Genomic DNA, 25,231 nt, shown 5'->3' on the forward strand with positions numbered 1-25,231 from the left:
AAGTGAGTTAGGAGTATCTGAAGTTTTTAATTATAAAAAGATTCTTACAGCCAGAGAGGAGAGTTTCATTTTATTCATCTAAGCTCAATTCTTATCCAAATTCTAATATAAGTAGGATAACTAATCCATTATTGGATACAATACATTGGAAAAAAGAGGAAAAAATGGCAGTTCAGTTTTGCAAAATCAGATACGCTATGAGCACTACAGTGGCTGGGGGGGGGGGGGGGGGGTGGTAAACCATGGCGGTTTCTTGAAAGTAGAACAGGGTTGCAAGTGACAATTTTATTCTGTTCTTATACCCTGTTCTCAATGTTATTGTTACTTTATATCCATATGGTCATTTCTCCCTCACACAACACTTCGAGTGGACGTGTGATCTGCTCAGGCCCTGGGCCAATGGTGTGCTGTGGTCAACCTATAAGGAGGTGCGCACGACTGGCAGATAAAGTTCATGCAACAGATAAAAAATGCTTTCCAAGCCTGTTCATTTGTACTGTAAAAGCAACACGGTAATCCAAGAAAAAAAATTGCCAAAGGTTTAGAAACACGCTGATTTACCAATATACCAAGACACAGCAAACCTATCTGCAAATAGGAATCAAGAGGAATGGAAAATACTTAGCAAATTTTGTGTAAAAAGTAGTTGAGCAAATCTTGTGGGATGGAGAAGTGTACAGACACTAGTATAAGGGAATGCTGACAAAGAAGTTAAAGGGGAAAAATATTGCAGACTTACCCCTCGTTAGCAGATTCAAGGTTATACTTCGGCAAGGCTGCTTCTTCATTACTTGAGCCGATGAACGCTGTGGTAATGTTTACAAATGGTGAAGTACTTCCATTATTGACATCAGTGTCCAAAACTATCAACAGAAAGTATAAACCGGTTACTGGTTTTGTGACAGACAAAACCAGTTAAAATTAAAGCTATTTCAATCCTAAAATGAAGGATTTCAGAGCACGCGGCAATTCCCTGATCAACTCTAAAAGTAGGCAACACCGCCAGTGTACACAGCAACGTCTGTAAAATTAATCAGCAAGAACAGTAAAAAAAAAAAAGCCCAAATATATTGCTCTTTACCAACCCTGACATGGCTTAGTAGGATCCTAACTCCAAGGTCTACGCAATGAGGCTCTTTAGTGGATGCAATGGAGTGCGAGACATTTGGCACAACATTATGCCACCTGATTTTAAACTGTGCTATATCGTTTGTCCGCATGGCTGACTTAACTGCCCAATTATTGTCTAAGACAAAAAAATATAAATCCATTAAGTTTGGCCAAACATACCTTCTTCACACTCAGAAGTTTTCTCATTATCTGACTCAACAAACAGGTTTTCATTTTCAGGCAAAGCCTCATTTTCAGTCTGAGGCACCTCAACTTCGTGGCCTCTTGTAGCATGTTCCTCCACAACATGTTCTTCCACACGAGTAGGACTGCCACTTAAGATGTTCTCCTCTTTATTTAGGATGAATACATCTGCAGAAACCGTTCTGCCCAGATCCTTGGAAGTGTCCCCTCTATCCAGAGACTCAGCAGCATCTACATATTCTTCAATGGACCACTCTTCTGTTCTTCCAGAACTATCAAAGTCATCTTTTGGGACTTCAATATTGTCATTGTCTTTGTCCGCACCAGAAAGATCAACCATCTCCACTTGCTCGGACAGTACTTCATGGTCTGGAGTTAACTCATTTGTGGCCAGGTTCACTGCAGTTGAAGGCCATGACTCAATGGATGGTGTTTGTATAATCCGTTTGGATGATGAAGGTAGCAGTTGTAATTCATCAGCAGCTGCAACCTTGAATTAAAAGAGATATGTCAATTTGCAACCAGCCGTAAAATAACAGGTTAACCATTAATCTGCTACTCGTGAATTCTGAGGTCGCAGTAGGCTAAGGGTTATAAAATCCTATTCCTCTTGCTTAGTATTTTGGCCTGGATTTTGCAGTCAGTGGTGAAATGACGGTGCTCGCTGCTGACCTCGAAGAATGCTGCTACACAAAGATCTACTGATCTTCGTGGCGTCGATTTCACCTTTCCCGACATGAATTTGATTCTGGCACCAAGGGGATCTCCAGCGTCCAGCAACAGCGAAGCCATCAGGCAGGCTAAGCAGTCAATCACAGCGACAGCAAACCAGGAAGTAAAATGCACTAATTATCCTTCACTTTTTATAAATTTTACAGAGAACGAAATAAAGATTGGGACATACACATGGGATTAAGATAGAAGCTGAAATATCAAACAAGCTTTTCAAAAATATACAACTTTTATTATATTAAAAAATATGGAATTATCATAATGGGAAAAAAAGGCATTCCACAAATGTAAAATTCATTTTTCAGGGCCAGAGAGGTTGTTCAGCAGTAATTATGACTTAGTACATCGTTAAAAATGCAGTTATACCTCACTGAACAAGGCTCAACTTTTCCTGGGGTTTATAACCGCGATATTACAGCGTGAAAGGGGAAGTTCTCGTCAGTTCAGTGATAAATAGAGGCATAGAGTATAAAAGCAAGGAAGTTATGATGAACCTCTATAAAACATTGGTTCGGCCTCAACTGGAGTATTGTGTCCAATTCTGGGCACCGCACTGCAGGAAGGATGTGAAGGCCTTAGAGAGGGTGCAGAAAAGATTTACAAGAATGGTTCCAGGGATGAGGGACTTCAGTTATGTGGATAGACTGGAGAAGCTGGGGTTGTTCTCCTTAGAGCTGAGAAGGTTGAGGAGATTTGATAGAGGTGTTCAAAATCATGAGGGGTCTAGACAGAGTAGATAGAGAAAAACTGTCCCCATTGGCCGAAGGGTCAAGAACCAGAGGACACAGATTTAAGGTGATTGGCAGAAGAAACACAGGTGACACGAGAATTTTTTTTTATTACGCAGCGAGTGGTTAGGATCTGGAATTCACTGCCTGAAAGGGTGTTGGAGGTAGATTCAATTGTGGCGTTCAAAAGGGAACTAGATAAGTACCTGAAGGAAAAAAAATTACAGGGCTACGGGGTAAGGGCAGGGGAGTGGGACTAGCTGAAGTGCTCTTGCAGAGAGCCGGCACAGGCTCCTTCTGTGCTGTAACCATTCTATGATTCTATAACAACAGGCATCTCAGTACAAAACTCAATAAGACTGCCTAGGATTTTTTTTAAATTTTTTTATAAAAACATGCTCATATAGATACCATGGAAATCATTTCATTCTTCTCCTCTAACAAAATACAGTTCTACAGATGAGGATGGGAAGGAAGACATGGAGCACATGATCAAAGGACAACGTATCTATCACTCTTCCAATCCTCTGCCACTGCTTCTGAGTATACTATTCTACAAATTCCCATCTCTCGGCATGGTTATATCTTAACCTTTTTCTAGTCTAAGCTCGATCCAATTGCACAGCTTGTGTTAATCAGGAACCTCACTCTGGGGCCCAGTTGATCTATTCTCTTTAAGATTTTAAATCACTCAATAAAATCATCCCTAAACTGCCTCCCCCGTCCACTGCAAATATCCCAGAACCTGCATTCTTTCTCCACAACATGGATGCCAAAATCTCATTCATCAAATTTATGCCTACCTTTATACTCCCTCCATGAACAAAATGTCACCCTCTTGGTGAAATGGACACAGTACTCAAGATGGGGACAGACCAGTGCATTGTAGGAACTAGATCACTTTCTGGGACATGCTCTATTGCTCGAGCTATACGCCCTGTTGCCTTCTTCACTGCTGCACGTTGTGCTAATGGTTTAAGGGTATTTTCATTTCAAAAACAGCATTTTTGTGTATAAAATATCCTCAGAAGGAAATTCTGAAGAACCTGCCATGAAGCTTTATGACAGCTTGCTGGTTCACCACAACCAACCCAAGATGATATCAATGAAATCTCATTTAGAAAAGTTAGTATTTGAAAGTCTACCTCAGCACTTATGACATGATAAGGCCTTGAACATTCATCTTGTGCTTTTTAAAAATATAGAAAAATAACTGTATTTGAATCAGATAAATGCTCATGATTTGACAAGTCTTGATAAAATCCAAGATGTAACCTTCAATTTCAAGAACTTGCACAGAGAAGTATGAAATAGTCATCCTGCCTTATATTCATAGCTTGTTATGTGTTTACATTCTGAGTTTAGAGAGAATTCAAAAGCTCCAGAAGGCAGAAGATAGTTAATGACCAAGGCGTTATCAGTCAGCAAAGGCGAGTATAACTCCCTTTAATAAAGCCGAGTAACCCTCAAACACCTGAACGCTTGCCTAATCCAAAGCCACAAAATACATACCCCATTAGTCCATCGAATAGTCAGTTTCTCCTTCATGAACGAAATTTTGGTCTCTTTAGCATGAAGTGGAGGAGTTGAAGACCTACTCGGTGAGGCACATGGTGATGCCAAGGGTGTAGGGCGAAGGTTGGACCTTAAGATAGACTGAGGAGTAAAATTGGCAAAAGTGGTTTCTGAAGCTGTAAATGTTCTTGCCCTCTGAAAAGGAAAGAGAAACAGAGTTTTTATTTACCAGTGCTCACCAGGTTTGATGACTGTGCCTTCCCCATTAAAAACAATGAATACCAGAAACATGGGCAAACTGAAAGACCACTAATTATAGCAAAACTGAGCACACACAGTGAACTGATACTATCTAAAAACCAAGTTCAAATAGCTTTGACTTAATCAGGTGGCCGAGAACATAATTGTGTTTTTTTTCCACCCCCGTGACAATTTTTTCATGATGGAGGTGTAACATTGACTACAGTATAGTTCCTTTGCTTAGGAATTAATTAATAAGGTTTCATAAAATGTACTCAATCCAAAAAATGCATAGAAATTAATTGCATACCTTCACCACAGGAGGTGTTTGCAAAAGTTTTAGTTCCGATGCCTTAGCAATGCCTCCGAGGTAGCCAGTATTGACAGTGTATGATTGCAATGGACTGGTTGTGACCCAAGGACTAGCCTTACTTTGTGTACACGGAGTAGTCTCTGCTTTCAAGGTGGACTGGGTCTTCAGCTGCCGCACAGAATCCCATAACCTAATCAAAGAAAAGAATTCTGTCGGAAATACAGTCTCTCTGAACGTCCCCCCACTTTCCCAACAGAAGTAATAGTGAACTATTTGCAAAAGATGTAATGAAAATGAATTTATTTGAGAGAGCTAACTGCTCTGTATTACTTAATTCGCAGTCCTCTAGAAACAATACTCAAGTAGGCAGAGCTTGATTACACTTTTTCAGGTTATAACATTGGTATTTATGTTTAACCTGTAAATGTTAAAGTAAGATACAAGCTTCAGCATCAAGACATAAATCTACTACTATACTACTACAGGATATTATGAAATTTAAATGTCAGTTGTTTAGTTAAAACTGAGCAGTGTTTCTCTTTCTAGCAAGTCAAAACTCCCTTTCATCACAGAGGCCACGGCCACGCAAGCCTACATTTCGTTGTACTGCACTTGTGCACTAACAATGACAATAAAAGTTGATTTGATTTGAAATGAATATTCTGTATACTACATATGCTGTTGGAAGAGGTATTCATGACTAGGATGGGGGGGATATATATTCTGGAAATAAACAGAGTTTGTTTAAGCTGCTTACAGCTAGTATACGTCTCACCACCCGGAGAATGGTACATGGCATGCAAAAAGGGAAAGGAATTCAAGGAGTCTAATTAAAGCTTTAATTGAAACAGTTATAGTGAGGCATTTTTTTCATAATACACTGCAATTAAGCTGGATTTCTCAATGTAATGACAAATGACTCAGAAGGTATGGCAGCATGGTGAAGAACATTAGTTGAAAAAAACATGAAATCAAGTTTAAAGTTAAAGCTCACTTGTCGGGTGATCATAAAACCTTCATCACATCCACAATTATAATTAGTGAAGTCTGATTAGTAGAGTCTAACCACGTGGCACAGATTCAGAAGTAAAAGTCTCTGCTCTCTGCCAGCCATAGCAGTACTATACTGATGTGTTTCAGCAGTCAACCCAGTGGAAAACCTGCAGCAGTCTTAGTCAGACGAAGATGCAAGGCACAAGTGGGGAAAAAAGAACACATTGGTCAGTAGAGGCTTTTAAAAACATTAAAAAAAAATTAAATCTCGGGATGTGGGTGTCACTGACAAGGCCAGCATTTATTGTCCATCCCTAGTTGCCTCGAGATGATGGTGGCAAGCCGCCTTCTTGAATCGCAGCAGCAGTCAGTGTGGTGAAGGTACTTTTGACCCAGCGACGATGAATAATGGCGATGTATGTCCAAGACAGAATGGTGTGTGACTTGGGAGGTGGTGCTGTTCTCATATGCCTGCTGCCCCTGTTCTTCTAGGCGATAGAGGTCACGGGTTTGGGAGGTGCTGTCGAAGAAGCCTTGGTGAGTTGCTGCAGTGCATCTTGTAGATGGTACTGATGTACTGAAGCCTCGGTATGCCAGGGGCGGAGGCAGTGATTGGTGTATGGCGTGCCGATCAAGTGGGCTGCTTTGTCCTGGATGATGTTGAGCTTCGAGTGTTGTTGGAACTGCACCCATCCAGGCAAGTGGAGGATATTCCATCTCATTCCTGACTTATGCCTTGCAGGTGGTGAAAAGGTTTTGGGATGTCAGGAGGGGAGTCACTCGCCACAGAATGACCTGCTCTTGTAGCTGCAGTATTTATGTGGTTGGTCCGTAGAAACACAGAAGATAGGAGCAGGAGTAGGCCATACGGCCCTTCGAGCCTGCTCCGCCATTCAATGAGATCATGGCTGATCATCCAAATTCAGTACCCTGTCCCTGCCTTCTCCCCATATCCCTTGATCCCTTTAGCCTTAAGAAATATATCCAACTCTTTCTTGAATATATTTAATGAACTGGCCTCCACCGCCCTCTGTGGCAGAGAATTCCACAGGTTCACCACTCTCTGGGTGAAGAAATTCCTCATTTCAGTCCTAAATGTCCTACCCCTTATCCTTAGACTATGACCCCTGGTTCTGGACTCCCCGACCATCGGGAACATCCTTCCAGCATCTAGTCTGTCCAGGCCTGACAGAATTTTATAGGTTTCAATGAGATCCCCTCTCAATCTTCTAAACTCCAGTGAGTATAAGCCCAATCGACACAATCTCTCCTCATATGTCATTCCTGCCATCCCAGGTATCAGCCTGGTGAATCTTCGCTGCACTCCTTCCATGGCAAGAACGTCCTTCCTCAGATAAGGCGACCAAAACTGCACACAATACTCAAGGTGCGGTCTCACCAAGGCCCTGTACAACTGTAGCAAGACATCCTTGTTCCTGTATTCGAACCCTCTTGCTACGAAGGCCAACATACCATTTGCCGCCTTAACCGCCTGCTGCACCTGCATGCTTACCTTCAGCGACTGGTGCACAAGTTAAATTTCAGGTCAATAGGGACCCATGGGATATTGATGGTGGGCAATTATATGATGGTAATGCCATTGAACGTCATGGGGAGTTGGTTAGACTCTATCTTGTTGGAGACAGTCATTGCCTGGCACTTGTGTGGTGCAAATTGACACTTTTCAGCCCAAGCCTGGATGTTGTCCATGTCTTGCTGCATACAGGCGAGGACTGCTTCATTATCTGAGGAGTTGCGAATGGAACTGAACACTATGCAATCATCAGCGAACATCCCCACTTCTGACCTTGATGGAGGGAAGGTCGTTGATGAAGCAGCTGAAGATAGTTGGGCCTAGGACACTGCCCTGAGGAACTCCTGCAGCGATGTCCTGGGGCTGAGCTGATTGGCCTCCATCAACCACAACCACCTTCCTTTGTGCTAGGTTATGACTCCAGCCTTTGGAGAGATTTCCCCCTGATCCCCAGTTTTATTAGGGCTCATTGGTGCCAAAGTCAGTCAAATGCTGCCTTGTTGTCAAAGACAGTCACTCTCATCTCGCCTCTGGAATTTACCGTTTTTGTCCATGTTTGGGCAAAGCCTGTAATGTGATTTAGAGCCCAGTCGGAACCCAAACTGAGCATCAGTGATCAGGTTATTGGTAAGTGCCACTTGATAGCACTGTTGACGACACCTTCCATCACTTTGCTGATGATTGAGAGGGTGGTAATTGGCCAGATTGGATTTGTCCTGCTTTGTGTACAGGATATGCCTGGGCAGTTTTCCACTTTGTCGGGTAGATGTCAGTATTGTAGCTGTACTGGAAGAGCTTGGCTATAAGCATGGCTAGTTCTGGAGCACAGGTCTTCAGCACTACAGCCGGGATGTTGCCCATATCCTTTGCTGTAACCAATGAGCTCAGCTGTTTCTTGATACCACGTGGAGTGAACTGAATTGGTGGAAGACTGGCACCAGTGGTGGTGGGTACCTCAGGAGCAGGCAGAGATGGATCATCGGCACTTCTGGCTGAAGATGGTTGCAAACACTTCAGCCTGGTCTTTTGCACTCGCATGCTGGGCTCCGCCATCAGTGAGGATGGGATGTTCATGGAGCTTCCTCCTCCCGTTAGTTGTTTAATTGTCCACCACCATACACGACTGGATGTGACAGGACTGCAGAGCTTTGATCTGATCCATTGGCTGTGGCATTGCTTAGCTCAGTCTAGACCATACTGTTTCCACTATTTAGTATGCTTCACCAAGTTGGCATCTCATTTTCAGGTTCGCAGGGTGCTGCCCCTGGGAAGCTCTCCTACACTCCTCATTGAACCAGGGCTGGTCGCTTGGCTTGATTGTAATGGTAGAGTGAGGGATATGCCGGGCCATGAGGTTACAGATTGTGGTGGAATACAATTCTGCTGCTGCTACTGATGGGCCACAGTGCCTCATGGATGCCCAGTTCTGAGCCGCTAGATCTGTTCTTAATCTATCCTATTTAGTACAGTGGTAGACATGATAAGAGGGTGTCCTCAGTGTGAAGGTGGGACTTCATCTCCACAGATGCATCTGCGACAGGTAGATTGGTGAGGAGGAGGTCAAGTAGGTTTTTCCCTTGTGTTGGTTCTCTCACCACCTGCCACAGGCCCAGTCTGGCAGGTATGTCCTTCAGGACTCGGCCAGCTCAGTCAGTAGTGGTGCTACCGAACCACTCTTATTTAAGAGGGAGACAGAAAGCAGGAAACTATAGACCAGTTAGCCTAACATCTGTCGTTGGGAAAATGCTTCATTAAGGAAGCAGTAGCAGGGCATTTGGAAAATCATAATGCAGTCAAGCAGAGTCAGCATGGTTTTAGGAAAGGGAAATCATGTTTAACAAATTTGCTGGAGTTCTTTGAGGATGTAACAAGCAGGGTGGACAAAGGTGAACCAGTAGATGTGGTGTATTTGGATTTCCAGAAGGCATTCGATAAGGTGCCACATAAAAGGTTACTGCATAAGATAAGAGCTCACGGAATTGGGGGTAATATATTAGTATGGAGAGAGAATTGGCTAACTAACAGAAAGCAGAGTTGGGATAAATGGGTCATTTTCCGGTTGGCAAATGGTAACTAGTGGGGTGCCACAGGGATCGGTGCTGGGGCCTCAACTATTTACAATTTACATTAATGACTTGGATGAAGGGACCGAGTGTAATGTAGCCAAGTTTGTGGATGATACAAAGATGGGTGGGAAAGCAAGTTGTGCAGAGGACTCAAAGAATCTGCAAAGAGATATAGACAGGCTTAGTGAGTGGGCAAACATTTGGCAGATGGAGTATAATGTGGGAAAGTGGCAGGAAAAATAAAAAGCAAATTATTTTTTAAACGGAGAGAGATTACAAAATGCTACAGTTCAAAGGGACCTAGGGGTCCTTGTGCATGAAACACAAAAAGTTAGCATGCAGGTACAGCAAGTAATCAAAAAGGCAAATGGAATGTTGGCCTTTATTGCAAGGAGGTTGGAGTATAAAAGCAGTGAAGTCCTGCTACAACTGTACAGGGTATTGGTGAGACCACACCTTGAGTACTGCATACAGTTTTGGTCTCCTTATTTAAAGAAGGATATACTTGCATCGGAGGCAGTTCAGACGATTCACTAGGTTAATTTCAGAGATGAGGGCGTTAACATATGAGGAAGGGTTGAGCAGGCTGGGCCTATACTCATTGGAATTTAGAAGAATGAGAGGTGATCTTATTGAAACATACAAGATACTGAGGGGGCTCGACAAGGTAGAAGCAGAGAGGATGTTTCCCCTCGGGGGCACAGTTTTAGAATAAAGAGTTGTCCTTTTAGAACTGAGGAGGAGGAGGAGGAATTTCTTCTCAGAGGGTCGTAAATCTGTGGAATTCTCTGCCCCAGAGAGCTGTGGAGGCTGGGTCATTAAATACATTTAAGGTGGAGATAGACAGAATTTTGATAAGGAAGTGAAGGGTTATAGGAAGCGGGCAGGGAAGTGGCTTTGAGCCCAAGATCAGCCATGATCTTATTGAATGGCGGAGTCGGCTCGAGGGGCCAAGTGGCCTATTCCTGCTCTTATTTTTTATGTTCTTGGTAATGGACGTTGAAGTCCCCCACCTAGAGTACATTCCATGCCCTCAGTCCCAGTGGCGTTCAACAGAGGAGTACTGATTCATCAGCTGAGGGAGGGCAGTAAGTAGGTGGTAATCAGCAGGAGGTTTCCTTGCCCATGTTTGACCTCATGCCATGAGACTTCACGGGGTCCGGAGTCAATGTTGAGCACTCCCAAGGCCACTCCTTCCTGACTATATACACCATTGTGCCGCCACCTCTGGTGGGTCTGTCCTGCCGGTGGGACGGTGATGGTGGAGGAGTCTGGGACGTTGGCTGATGGGTACGATTCTGTAAGTATGACTATGTCATCAGTCTGTGGGACAGCTCTCCCAACTTTGGCACAAGTCCGCAGACGTTAGCGAGGATGACTTTGCAGGGTCGACTGGGCTGGGCGTGCCTTTGTCGTGTCTGAATCTGATGCCTAGGTCAAACCAGAGTGATCCGTCCAGTTTTATTCTTTTTAGACTTCTTTGTAGCAGTTTGATACGTCGTGGCTTCCTAGGCCATTTCAGAGTCAACCACATTGCTGTGGGTCTGGAGGTACATATAGGCCAGACCGGGTAAGGACAGCAGGTTTCCTTCACTAGAAGGACATTAGTGAACCAGTTAGGTTTTTTAATGACAATGCAATAGCTTCACGGTCACCATTATTGAATCTAGCTTTTTATTCCATTGATTTTTTTTTAACCTTTTAGAACAGAATTCAAATTCACAAACTGCCATGGTGGGATTTGTACTCGCGTCTCCGGATTATTAGTCTAGGCTTCTGGATTACTATTCCAGTAACATAACCGCTACACTACCTATTGAGGTACTTTTCTGGGATAATAACGGGAGTTTCATATTGCATCGGGTCTCTGCTAAATCTGACTTGGACGTGCTTAGGAAAGAAGTTCAATTTCCTAGCACTGACATCTTTCACTCTTGAGGAGTACAAAATATAATAACCACAGATATTCTTTATCTGGCTTGAAACTCATTTTTAAAATGGATCCCCATGAGGAATAAAGTTCCAAATATAGGGAGAGAGAGCACAAGAACAAAAAAGAAAGAGCACTTGAGAGACAGAGTGAAAACAAATTTATTACAAAAAACAATCTCTACCTGGAAAGTCTTCTAGAGTGTCTGCTGATTGGTGTCCCAACAAAAGCATCAGACACTTCAATAGATTTGACAGCGGCTTCACTATTCCTAGGACTGAAGTTAAAAAAAAAGGTTTCAGTGCAAAGATCAACTCAGGCATGTTTTCCTTCTTACATTTATGAATTTATTTTCACCTCGTCTTTAACGCACATATGCAGGTTATTACAGAAAGATTGTGCTGCAGTAAAAGTAGACACATTGAAGTTGGATAGCAAAATTCCTGGATAAACCACTCAAAATTTACTTTGAAATTTCATCAGTGTCGCTGTCCATGTTTATCATTCTGAAAAAGGGGTGGCTTAAAATTCTGCTCATTAAACATACAAGATCTCCACGCGATGCTTAGCTGGTAGAATCTAAGCTCGTTGTTGGCTTACTGACCTGAAGGCCAAGAATACTGTCCGAAAAGAGCAAAGTAGACCTTTCAGGAAATAATAATGCATTTAAAGGCTGAATCCAAAAAACATAAATAGCACAGTATAAATTTTTCCACACCTACTTCGCACTGGCAACTTCCAAAGAACAAAAATCATCCACAGCAATCTTTAAGGGTGACTCGCCTCCTTTCCATCAACTAAGCGTTCCTTGTACTGCAATGATCCACACGCTTCCCATGGCCAATGAATAATTGAATTTTTCTAATTCTTTGAAGACAGTTTCTTCATGTTTCTTGCAAACGCAAACAACTACCTCCCTATTTATTCCCTTTAATGGGTACACTCTTGGCCCTTCATCAATTGACAGTTCCTTCACCTGATCTTAAATGGAACTCCCACATCTCTCTGCTAACGCTACAGTTGCTTCAATATTGTTACCATATCTGGGGAGACGAACACTTCTCGTCACTGGACAGGAAGGGCCGATGGACAATCTTTCTTTCACCTCCAGCCTTAAAACCTTTTCTTCCAGGTCACAAACTTTCTTATCTTTCAATTTAAAATCAATACTACTGCAGATATTCATTTCACCCCTGTTAAATTATAAATTAGCCATCCCACAAACAATTCCTCTTCGCTGTGCTGGAATCAAGACTCATTGTACCATTTACTGTTTGAGTTAATCTTTTTATTACCTCAAAACTACAGATATCCTTAACTCACTCAGTCCCACCTTTGCCCTACAATCTACAAGCTTTTGAAACCCAAGTTTGGCATCACATACTACTTCTTACTCATTTCATCTCCAGTGTGTCAGCTGTGGCTCAGTTGGTAGCACCCAACTGACCTTCTGAGTCAGGACGTTGTGGGTTCAAGTCCCACTCCAGGGACTTGAGCACAAAAATCTAGGCTGACACTCCAGTGCAGTGCCGAGGGAGTGCTGCACTGTCGGAGGTGCTAACGGAGAAGACGTTAAACCGAGGCCCCGTCTGCCCTCTCAGGTGGGCGTAAAAGATCCCGTGGCACTATTTCAAAGAAGAGCAGGCGAGTTATCCCCGGTGTCCTGGGCCAATATTTATCCTTCAATCAACATAACAAAAACAGATGATCTGGTCGTTATCACATTGCTGTTTGTGGGAGCTTGCTGAGCGCAAATTGGCTGCCGCGTTTCCTACATTACAACAGTGACTACAGTCCAAAAAGTACTTCATTGGCAGTAAATCACTTTGGGTGGTCATGAAAGGCATTAGATAAAGGCAAGTCTTTCTTTTATCGTATTTTGATTTTTGCAAGGTAGAGACATACAGAAGGGAACCATCCTCAGCTATTGGCTGGACACAGCGGAGCAGGCAAGACCACCACTGTAGTACTAGAATTCTTACCTGTTGTGAGGAAATAGAGACGCTTCTTGCTCGTTTCTTAGCCACACCTCGTTAACCTTTGAAAGCACTGAACTGATGAACGTTGCACGAGTAATCACACTTCCTGAAGTAGTCCGCTTCGCCACAGTAGATAATGGTTTGGGCCGTGTAACTGTTTGCAAAAACAAAACAAAAGTTCTTAAGTTGATGAAGATTAAGATTCACGGGTTTTAGTAGACTCGGCAAATCAAACTACTGTGTAGCAGCCATCAACAAAGCAAATGGAACGATGAACCAAATAAAAGAGTCAAAACAGCACAGTACAAGTTGAAAGAAGTCATGCTCAAACTGTATGATGCTTTGGTCAGCCCACACACACCTGCGTCCAGTTCTGGTCAATGAGACACGTCAGTCATTCAGGCACTGGATGTAGTTCAGAGAAGAACCACAAAGCCGATCCCTAGTATCAGAGAACTGAGTTACAAGCAAAGACCAGAAATATTTGGACTTTTCAGCCTTGAGAAGAGGCAACCGAGTGTTGACCTCAGAGAGATATATAGTATAGAAAAGGAAAATTTGTAATATTATTTCAAATGAAACTACGCCAGTGGTACAAATGAACATGGTACCTTAGTAAAAAGCCAAACATAGGTCCAGTGTCAACAAACAGCTCTCTACATGGAGAGATAGCATGGATTGGAAGTCCAGGTAGGGAACAAAAACACACTGGTGTCATTAAAGAAACAGGTTGATGTCGTGAAGCAGGAAATTCTGAGGTCTTTTAGGATGGACAAGCTAAGATGCACTGCCACAGCCTTCTTAGCTGTATCTATCTTGTGAAAAGTAACTTATATAGATTGCAGATTTCAAAATTTGGAACAATCTTGAAACATGATCTCACCTTCACGTAAAATTGCTAAATGATGGTACGGTTTAGCACGTTCAATTGCTAGCCTTCTCTGTACCCTTGGAAGAACTTTTCCATACTGCTCCAGGATGGAATTCCTAGCAGCTGTTCTTTCTCGAATTTGAGGATCACGATCATTCTGATAAAACATTTTAAAAATAAATTTTATTCCTGTCATTTTCCCTTTTTATATCCTCATGCTTTACTTTCCATACCTTTCTTCCTCCAGAGCTAGATCCTTATCATCCCACACAGTCAACAGTGGAATGTATTAGCTTATGTGAAGCAAGATATGCTACGTAACATAGGTCTCGTGCCTTTATAACTAGCCATGGCCAAGTTTAATCTAACTTACACAAGATTTACTCTTGCTTATTGTTCAATTATAGCAAATTGTTGAAAAGAACACTCAATGCTGTGGTTTCAAATTCAACTGTACATGATTTCCCGTATCTCTGACTGGCAGGGAAGCAACTACAGTATAAGCTGCTGGCACACTGTCCAAAGGCTATTTTAAACATAACGGAAGTAATGGACATGTCCATTGCAGACCAGGCCTAAATGGAGAGTAGCTCAAAGGAAAAGTACACTTAATTTGTGGGGTGGCTGGGAGAGACTTTACCATAACTTTTTTCAAATGTTACAAATGTGTGTCTACTTAGAATCATAGAATGGCAACAGCACAGAAGGCGGCCATTCGGCCCATCGAGCCCGTGCCGGCTCTCTGCAAGAGCACTTCAGCTAATCCCACTCCACCGCCCTTTCCCCGTAGCCCTGCAAGTTTTTTTTCTTCAGGTACTTATCCAATTCCCTTTTGAAAGCCACGATTGAATCTGCCTCCACCGCCCTTTCAGGCAGTGCATTCCAGATCCTAACCACTCGCTGCGTAAAAAAAAGCTTTTCCTCATGTCGCCTTTGGTCCTTCTGCCAATCACCTTAAATCTGTGTCCTCTGGTTCTCGACCCTTCAGCCAATGGGAACAGTTTCTCTCTATCTACTCTGTCTAGGGGCATAGAAACATAGAAGATAGGAGCAGGAGTAGGCCATTCGGCCCTTCGAGCCTGCTCCGTCATTCAATGAGATCATGGCTGATCATCCAAATTCAGTACCCTGTCCCTGCCTTCTCCCCATATCCCTTGATCCCTTTAGCCTCAAGAAATATATCCAATTCTTTCTTGAATATATTTAATGAACTGGCCTCCACCGCCCTCTGTGGCAGAGAATTCCACAGGTTCGCCACTCTCTGGGTGAAGAAATTCCTCCTCATTTCAGTCCTAAATGGCTTACCCCTTATCCTTAGACTATGACCCCTGGTTCTGGACTCCCCGGCCATCAGAAACATCCTTCCTGCATCTAGTCTGTCCAGACCTGACAGAATTTTATAGGTTTCGATGAGATTTAAAGTAATTGGTTGGAGGTTGTGAGGGGGGTTGAGGAGAAATGTTTTCACCCAGAGGGCGGTCCTCTTTTTGTTGAACCAATTATCTGTTAGATTTCAGGAGATGGTTTTATTCCTGGCTGGGGTGGAGATCGCCTTTACAGAAGGTAAGTACTGTAGAAAATATAGGGACAGAGTGATCTCCTGGAAGAATTTCGATCGCCTAGATGGGTCGGAGAGGAATTTCCCAGATTTTTTTCTCCCAAATTGGCCATTGGGTCTTTATCTGGTTTTTCGCCTCTCCCGGGAGATCACATGGGTTCGGGTGGATGCAGAGTGATAGAAGATTTGAGGTTAGGATCAGATCAGCCATGATCTTATTGAATGGTGGAGCAGGCTCGAGGGGCCGATTGGCCTACTCCTGCTCCTATTTCTTATGTTCTTATGTTCTTATCAAATTAAATCAAAATTACATTGGCCGTTCTGGTACCCTCTCAGGTTCTGCGGCATCTGTCACTCACATGAGCAATCTGAGCGTCTTACCTTTATGGGAGTTGACTCACTGTCCTATATCTACTTGTACAATAGCATAACCCAGGGACACAACAATAGCTTGTGAACTGGACAACGATTCTCGGGGTACACACACACACAATCACTGCCACAGAAAAAAACATTTAGATGGCGTAAAAAATTTCCTTTGTGATGGGTAATTAGCACTGCTCCCTAGTTGCAAACTGAAAGCCTGAACAATTTCAGATGGGCTTAAGTGTATAGAATATTTCAAAGAAAAAAAATGGACAGCAAAATTTGTAACCACATAAATGTTTTAACACTAATGTTTATATATGGTATATTGCCGCTCTAATGTTATCCTATAATATCATGCTGCTTTTTACACACACAAACTTTCCACAAATGCAGGCGAGGTTGGCGTTTCATACAAATCTGTGAAGGTATGCCAGAAAGATCTCTTTTCCCACTATCTCAAGCATACCTCGCGGCTGATTTAGAGACAGAATTAAATTCAGCCCCCAATAATTAAAAACAATAGTCAAATACAGGTGGTTTTCAACTTACCAAACTCATTTTCAGTGACTGATTAAGCTGCAAGGCAGGTACATAGTTGGCACGTTGAAGGTGATGAACTAAAAGAAATTCTTGGTTTTGAAGACTGCCACTGTTTTTCAAAAACTTCTCTAAACACTCCTGTGAATAGATGATAAATCTGAATTCTCAAAAGCATCAGTTTCTGCATGCCCATTTCCAAGAAAGGCAGCATAAAAATACAGTACACTTCAGGAGGTAAGCGTTAAAAGAATTCTTTTTGACATTAGTACTTTCGTGTTGCCAAAACTTAACATGTAGCCAAATACAGGAAACTCTGGTATCCGGCACCAACGGGACCGGGATGGTGCCGGTTGATTAAAAATTCCGGATAAGGAAGAAGGGACATGGAATGACAATGGCCCAAGGTACGAGAGCCCCGTAGCACAGCCAGAAGTGCTGGAGTCCCGTAACACAGGTACAGGGGACCCGGTTACACAACCAGAGGTGCAGGAGCCATGGTTACACGGCAAAAGGTACGAGATCCCCGGTTACACAGCCGCAATTATACAGTATACAGAAGCCTCAAAACCTACTCCTGAATTTTGCCGGTTATTAGAGAATTCTGGATAATTAGGTGCCGTTTAAATGAGAGTTTCCTGTACATGCTTACAATACAATCTACAAAAAAAAAACCCAGTATGAACACATGTATTAAAAATAGGGTTACTGTAATTATATAACTGGCTTCCCTGATAGCTCAGCTGGCAAGGCAGTTAATAGCCGAGCCTAGGAAAGACTCAGAATTGATCCGCAGCGTGTGTATCGGCAGCTGATTTCAGTCGGCATGGCAGTAGGGATAATGGCAAGCCCCCGGATTAGATTAGAGGGTGGCGTGGCGAAAAAGGGCCACGATTTCTGCTTCTGAACATTATGGCCTAGAAATTCACTATGGCCCCATTTGGGGCGCCAGCCTCGCCAGGGCGCTAAAAGTAGCGCCCCGGAAGCAGTCGCGGCCGCCCGCCGGAAATTCAGTTTGCGTGCCCCAGAGGGAAGCGCGGCGCTACTGGAGGCGCCCCGCATCCCTCTTGGGAGCGCTGCAGCTGAATATCGCTGCGCAACGTGCCGCAGCGCCACACGCTGCGGCACGGCGCGCTGCAGTACTGCAGGCCTTCCTCCCCTTCTTAAAGGGGAGGGGCCTTGTGCAGCGTGATCGAGGATTGCGAGTGCCGGCAAAAGACCCCGGCACCGAGAAGTGCCGGGCTCTTGGAACGCAGTCGGCACTCCGCGGGGCCGGGGGGCCCCTCAGGAGGGGACGGCAGCGTGGAGAGGTGCTGGCAGGTGGCCAGCAAAAAAAATGGCCGCCCCGCACCTCTCCTTTAATTAGCGCCTCTACCGCCACAGGTAGACCCCCCTGAACTGGTCGCAAATAGTGCCCGGCGTTAAAGCAGGGGGCGCATTTAAATATCGCGATCGGGGCGTTAGCGGGGTGCTGCGCACACCGATGACGTCATCGGTAGCGGCGCAGCGCTAACGGCTAGCGCCGCCATTAGCATCCCGCTGAATTTAGCGGGAGGCGTGGCCAGTGGCTTCTGACCCACTTAGCGCCCTCTTAAGGCGCTAATGGGTGGTGCAGCCCACTGAATTTCTCGGCCTATGACTTTCAAAATGTGCGCTTGTGTGCATGCAGACATTTTAGGTGATAAAAGGATACTTGCTTCTGATGCCCCGCCCCCCCCACTTTCCTGACTACAGCTGTCTTAAGAATTAGTGATTTGTGGGTACCTTACCTGTTCAGTAGCAGTAAAAGGGAGTTTCAGCAGCTCCTCCATCAGCCCATTCTCTTGACATAACTCATACATGTGCCTTAGCAGGTCCTCTACATTTATTCTGTTAGCATTTAGTCGAAGTAGATGCCAAGCCTCCACCATGCACCTGAAAGTTTTATATTACAAAATAAACATTTCTTGTGTTTAGCTTCAATGTCAGTTTTCACACAATGGTTAAGCTTTTAACATGCACAATCTACCGATTCAGAAGCTATATAATAACCCAATGGCACATGGGAACCTTTAAAGAAATGGTCCTCAAAATAAGGAGAAATGACTGATCGAAATAGCTGACCTGCAAGGCTTTCCTTTTGGAACATAGGAACAGAAGTAGACCATTCAGCCTCTTGAGCCTGTTCCGCCATTCAATTAGATCATGGCTGATCTGTATCTTAATTCCATCTAACCACCTTGGTTCCATAATCCTTAACACCATTGCCTAACAAAAACCTATCAATCTCAGTTTTGAAATTTTCAACTGACTTTGATGTTTTCCCCTGGCTGGGGAGTCTAGAACTAGGGGGCACAGTCTCAGAATAAGGGGTCGGCCATTTAGGACCGATGGGGAGAAATTTCTTCACTCAAAGGGTTGTGATCTTTGGAATTCTCTAACCCAGAGAGCTGCGGATGCTCAGTCATTGAGTATAGTCAAGACAGCGATCAATACATTTTTGGATTCTAAGGGAATCAGGGGATTATGGGGATAGTGCAGTAAGGTGGTGTTGAGGTAGATGATCTTATTAAATGGCGAACAGGCTCAAAGGGCCAAATGGCCTACTCCTGCTCCTATTTATGTTCTTATGAGCTCAACAGCTTTTTGGGGGAGTTTTTTTTCCAGATTTCCACTACCCTTTGTGTGAAGAAGTTCTTCTGGACATGACCCTTGAACTGTCTAGCTCTAACTTTAAGGTTATGCCCCCTTGTTCTGGACTCCCCCACCTCGGTTTCTTCAGTACTTAGACAGGTGTCTAAAATTCAGTTTCAAAAGTACAGCTTTTAATGCCCAGCCCTTGCGCTCCTCTGGTGTCAGATACATGTACACACGATAACAAGGCAATTAACTTAGTCTCTGTCTAAGAAGTTGCTATAGAAAACAAAAGCAGGGAGTGCGAATATTCAGCTGCAGCTTTTCATATTGGCCAGCTTCAAGATGGTGGACTTAACCTATTTGGGGCTTGTTGGAGAATAATTTTGGGTGAGCGTACGTAATTTTAAACGATAATATTTTAAATAGTCAATCAATACAGGAAACTTTGTGCTATCCGGAGGTTGAATGTCCGGCAACTTCGATCTAACGGCAGGAATCAGCAGCCGTTTTGGTTAGGTGTTTTTTCTTCTCCTAGCATTCTTTTCACAGGCAGGCTCTGGAAAGCGTCTTTGTAGCTTAGCAACAGCTTCAGAGAAGCTTCCAAGCTACTGGGCCGAGTGTTTACAAGCTGTTGCTGAGCAACAGTGTTTGTGGTCAGATACGGCAGGCTCTGGAAGGTGTCTCTGTATCTTAGCAACAGCTTCAGAGGCGCTTCCAAGCCACGGGCCGAGTGTTGACAAGCTGTTGCTAAGCAACAGTCTTTGTTGTCAGATACGGAGATGAAAAGCTCCTATCTGATAACATTGACGCTGGTCTATCCGGAAGTTTTGAGGCAACGGCAGCAGCTCGGTCCCGTGGGCGCCGGATAGCACAAAGTTTCCTGTATTTGGAATGTCTGTTTGAGAGTAGCCTGTACATACAAATAAGATAGTGCAGAAATGCCCTTTGGAAATGGCTGAGTTTGGATGCAGGACCTGTAAAAGAATAACTCCTAGGAGTTGAATGGCTTTCAGAAAAGGAAAGAATATAAGCTGAGTGAAAGTTAATTGATTGCGAGGACACTAGCAGCAGCCTAGAATAATCATTTTCATGTGAAAACAAAAGGGAGTTATAGCAGAGCTGTTACACAGCAGTGATAAGGGTATAAAGGGAGAGTCTATGACTAAACGGGGTGCTATGATAAATCCTCCACAGAAGAAAGATTGGTAGAGCTTCCGAAACACAGATAATCACCCTGCTCTGTTGGTACGGTTACCCCAAAACATAATGTAGCACAGTGTTTTCTTACTGCTATGGGCATGTTGCTGCTTTGCTGGTACTTGAAGTCCATCATAAATACAAATTAAATTGATTTTTAAAAATATACATATGTAGTCATGTCTGATTCGACAGGCTCAAACCCAATTAATATTTAGAGACACTGGGCTGGATTTTCATTCAGAAGTCGGGACCACAACGTCCGGGTTTTAGTCCCGCCTCCATCAAGATGCGGCCAATCCACGTGATTTTAACTTGATTGACCTTGTTCCAGCGGGCTCAACAGGCCAATTAAGGGCCACCCGGCAACAGGTGATGTCACAGACTGAAATTTCATCTGTCAAGAGGTTTTGACAGATGAAATATGAAATATCAGTGTTTCACAGCTGTTTGAAGCGGTCAAACACTGACAGTCTTACTTCTAACCTGGGTCCTTCAACGCAGACTCAGTTAGAAATCGCTCCTGCACAGAAAGCTGCAGGCTGTCACTTTTGACAGATCGCAGCCATTCTGCTTTCTGTGCCGGTGAGATGAGGGACTCCCCGAACCTAAAGGAAGGAAGGCTGAAAAGGTAAGAAAATGTATGTAAAACTTATTTAATCACTTTAGACACACCAAACACACTTACCTTTGCACTCATGCACACATCACTCACCTGAACACTGACATCTCGACCCCTCCAAGCCCTTCAACCTGACAGCCCGACTCCTCCAACCTGGCGTGGTTTGGAGCCATCGGGAATCCCACAGTTAAAGCTTCAAAATAGGGATTAGGCTAAAAACTGCCTGTTAACAGGCAGTTAATTGGCACTAATCCCTTCCCACCTCAGGGAGGCGGGTCCCAGTGCGGGGCGGGTACCCGCCTCCTCTGAAACTGACATGGAGGCGGGACCCCCGATTTTGGGAATTTAACCCCCCGCACGCCTCCAATCCCGGCTCCATGGCACACTGAAAATCGAGTCCACTGTATATATCATTTTGACTAACAGGCTTGAGATTTTCTCCCCACCCCCCCCAAATGAAAAAAAAGAGCCCAACGAGAAAGTACACTAGTGCTGTTGATGCTTGCAAAACGGTTAGCACAATTGCTGTATTATAGCAATTGTACCTGTAAGTAAACCTACCTCCAACAACTGAATGAATAAAGGGACTACTCTACCTCTGTGACTCTATGACCAACAGTGAGAAGAACTACAAAAATAAACTTCTGATAATCAATTCAATTACCTGTTAAACAGCAGCACAGTAAGGTGAAGTTTAACCTCACTGCTACTAGACATTGAAGGTTTCATTGCCTGCATGTATCGAAGGGCCTTCCTGTGCTCCCCTTGGCACATCAAGGCCTGTATGATCCGGACATGCTGCCACGTAGAGAGTGACCTGCTGGTAGCTGGATGTAAAATACGATCCAAAGCATTCTTGGAAAATGGGGAAGGAATAAAAAGTGAAAATCAAAATGCAATATTTTCCAACTGAAGATCACCGCCAAATAACATTTATTTAGTTTAGACTCGTCAAACCGTACTCCAATGATTTTCATGGCTGTTCTTGCTGCACAATATACTGAATAATCTTACTACCCTAGGGACAGTTCTATCACAGACATATCTTGCGTCAATCATTGAATTTACAGCAGAGAAACAGGCCATTCGGCCCAACTGGTCTATGCCAGTGTTTATACTCCACATGAACCTCCTCCCACCCTACTTCATCCAAACCTTCTAATAAAGGGATTGTTTTATACGTCTTAAATCACAAATTCAAAGGGAATTAGCGTGTGAGACATATAGAAATCTCATCAGCAAACAAATTCTCGGGGTCTCCCAATATATTTGACGTTTATACCACAGGCAAGTGTTCAGGTGAGAGTTGGTTGTAATTGTGTCAATAATGTTTGGTGAGAGGCGACCGTTTGGAACATGGGAGATGCTATCAATTCACCGACTGCGCCAAGACTTTTGGTCAATGCCTTTGAGATGTAACTCTGTATAATTAACTTTGTTGACAACAGCTTTAAATTCATTTGAAACTTTCAGTAACTCATTAGTATTATATCAGAGTCCTTTTCCTTCTCTGCCTTTGTAGAAATTATTAAAGAAACAGAACAAAGGCACGTTGGGGAGGACTGTAGGTTCTTTCTGGATAGGCCAAATGGCCTCCTTCACCTTTATCTACCTTGTGATGGTCATAAACCACTACTTTAGTTACGTCCTCAAAAGCATTCGAGCAGATTGGTGAGGCACGCCATACTGCTTCTATATCCATGCTTATTACTCCTTACGGACTCTGCTTGCTTTAGATGAGCAGAATAACCTTGTGTGTAATGTCATCAAGTGTTTCTGCTCACTGTAGAGGTTTGGTATCTCATTTACAAGCCACGCCTCCTTCTTTCTTTTTAATATTGGGATGACAATTTATTGGGCCGGATATTCCGATCCCTACGGGTGGGTACGCTGTGTACCCACCCGTAGGGACATCGGAAATGCTGGTCTCAGGCATGCACTGCGCATGCGCTGGAAACCGGCATTTCCGATCGGTCAAGAAAGCTCTTGACAGATCCTCCGGCTGCCCTGGAGAAGGGCCTCTGCGGGCGGATAGTTCCGCTTTCTGGAGACCCTCCGCCCGCAGAAAATCCTTACAACTCTTGCGCCTGATAAAAGCAGACGTAAGGTCTGCTTTTACCAGGATAAGAGTTGAAAAAAGTAAAAAAAAATGTTTTCACTGATTTATCATTTAAAAACTTTAAAAAAGTTACGTTTATTTTTAGCCCCGTAAAAAACTTTGGGGGAGAAATTCGGTGGGCTGCGCCACCAGTTAATGCCTAAAGAGGGCACTCAGTGGCTTTAGCGCCACTGGCCATGCCTCCCGCGATATTTAGCTGGGGCGCTAATGGCGGTGTTAGCCTGTTGCGCTGCGCCGCCACCGATGGCGTCATCGGTGTGCGCAGCGCCCCGATCGCGATATTTGGCAGCGACCGCCTCTGTAGCGCCGCTTGCTAATCGCACCCGGTTCACGGGGCCTACCTGTGGCGGCAGTGGCGCAAATTAAGGTGGAGGCGCGGGGCGGCCATTTTTCTCGGCGGCCGCCTGCCAGCACCTCCGACCCCGGCCTCCTGTTCTCCCCCCGCGGCATTGCCGGCTGTTTTCCGAGAGTCCGGCACTTCTCCTTGGTGCCGGGCTCTTTTGCCGGCACTCGCGATCGCTCATCGCGCTGGTGCAGGCCCCTCCCCCTTAAGAATGGGAGGAAGGCCTGCAGTACCGCAGCGCGCCCTGCCGCAGCGTGTGGCGCTGTGGCACGTTGCGCTGCGATATTCAGTTTCAGCGCCCTAAGAGGGACGCGGAGCGCCTCGAGCCTCGCCCAGTGTCCTTCTTGGGGCGCTCAAGCTGAATATCCGGCGATTGCTGCTGCTCCAATCGCAGTGCAAAATCTGGCGCCCAGGCGAGCTTGGCACCCCGTTTGCGGTTCAACCCAATTTCCCCTTTAATTTTTTTTCAAAACTTTAAATGTTTGTTTAAAAGTGTTAATTTATTGTAATTTCAAGTCATTTTAAAAATGTGAGATTTAAAAAAATTATTTAAAGTTTTACTATGTTTTGGGGGTGATCTCCATTCATATATTTGGCAGGTCTTCCTGTCAAATGTATGAAGGGAGATTCCCTTCAGTGATTGGCTCCCCGTGATCCCAGGGACGCTGCGAACTACCTGCGCCTCTGGGATACGTGGGCCCTGCGCACTGGCAGTTTGGAGAGGCCCAGCATCGGAATTGTGCGCCTCCCGGGAGCCCTCGGGTAAGGGCGCAGATTTTTCCAGATCGCAGCCCTCCGCCCGCGGGAGGCCTGCGATCGGAATATCTGGGCCATTATCTACCAATCCTTGTTCTAGTAACTATGGCGCTCCTAAAATATTTAATGGAGCGCTGCCCATTTCCTCCCAGATTTCCTTGAGAATTCTAGGTTATATCACATCTAGTCTGGATTTCTTGTCGACCTTCACAGCACGTTTCACTGATATCTACTTGTGTTGTACATTTCTGAGCCTAAAAAAATGGGTTTAGAATTTGACCACAGTGGTCTTCATTTGTGAAGACCAATGGAAGAATGTACTGTATTCAAAACATTAATTCCTAAAAACATAAGGAGTTTGTATTAATGAGGAAGTAAAAACTTTTCATACTGCTCAGAATTTTGACCCGTGTGGTACCCACTACCATGATTAGTATACAATTGCAAAATGCTGCAGAGGCTGGAAATCCATGATTAGTATAGCCATTCTTAAAGTTTGAAGTTATCTAATACAATTTTAACTGGGCAAATAAGACAATTTTAACTGGGCAAATAAGTCAATTTTCAATGTGCAAGTAATCCACCTAGACAGATTAAAATTTCAACAGAAAATCAACAATGTGTTTCAATTGAGGGGAAAACAGAGGTTATTTCTGGTGTCTGTACTTACCTCATGGTCACTGTGATCCAAAAGCCAAAAGCCTTGGATAAGGTTCACCAGACCCACAGGTACAGCAAAAGCAGGTGGAAAGGATTCAATTGAAGACTCATTCTTGTTAGGAACAGAAGAAAGAACATCTAGCAGCAGGTAAATAGCCTGGAAATCAGAGGTTAAGGTTCCAAAACATAAGCACAATCACCCAAATTATAAGTAATTACCTATATAATTAAAAATTACA

At 44.0% G+C, this 25,231-nt stretch overlaps 1 protein-coding gene across 2 annotated transcripts in view; it reads right to left on the reverse strand.

The window, feature by feature from the left end:
• The window catches only part of ahctf1 (AT hook containing transcription factor 1), a 121,860-nt gene that overhangs the window by 21,297 nt on the left and 75,332 nt on the right, over positions 1–25,231 (reverse strand). For both annotated transcript variants that reach the window (XM_085979805.1, XM_085979806.1), the window contains exons 20-30: positions 25,003–25,149; positions 21,779–21,969; positions 18,449–18,593; positions 16,692–16,820; positions 14,228–14,372; positions 13,348–13,498; positions 11,550–11,642; positions 4,840–5,032; positions 4,287–4,484; positions 1,291–1,804; positions 740–863 (exon numbers count right to left, since the gene is read on the reverse strand). In XM_085979805.1, coding sequence (XP_085835931.1) covers positions 740–863; positions 1,291–1,804; positions 4,287–4,484; positions 4,840–5,032; positions 11,550–11,642; positions 13,348–13,498; positions 14,228–14,372; positions 16,692–16,820; positions 18,449–18,593; positions 21,779–21,969; positions 25,003–25,149 — 2,030 coding nt within the window. The remainder of the gene's footprint in view (positions 1–739; positions 864–1,290; positions 1,805–4,286; positions 4,485–4,839; positions 5,033–11,549; positions 11,643–13,347; positions 13,499–14,227; positions 14,373–16,691; positions 16,821–18,448; positions 18,594–21,778; positions 21,970–25,002; positions 25,150–25,231) is intronic.

This window comes from Somniosus microcephalus, chromosome 3 (genome assembly GCF_052327205.1).
Source record: "Somniosus microcephalus isolate GS21.2 chromosome 3, FLI_Smic_1.0, whole genome shotgun sequence".
Taxonomy (NCBI): Eukaryota; Metazoa; Chordata; class Chondrichthyes; order Squaliformes; family Somniosidae; genus Somniosus; species Somniosus microcephalus.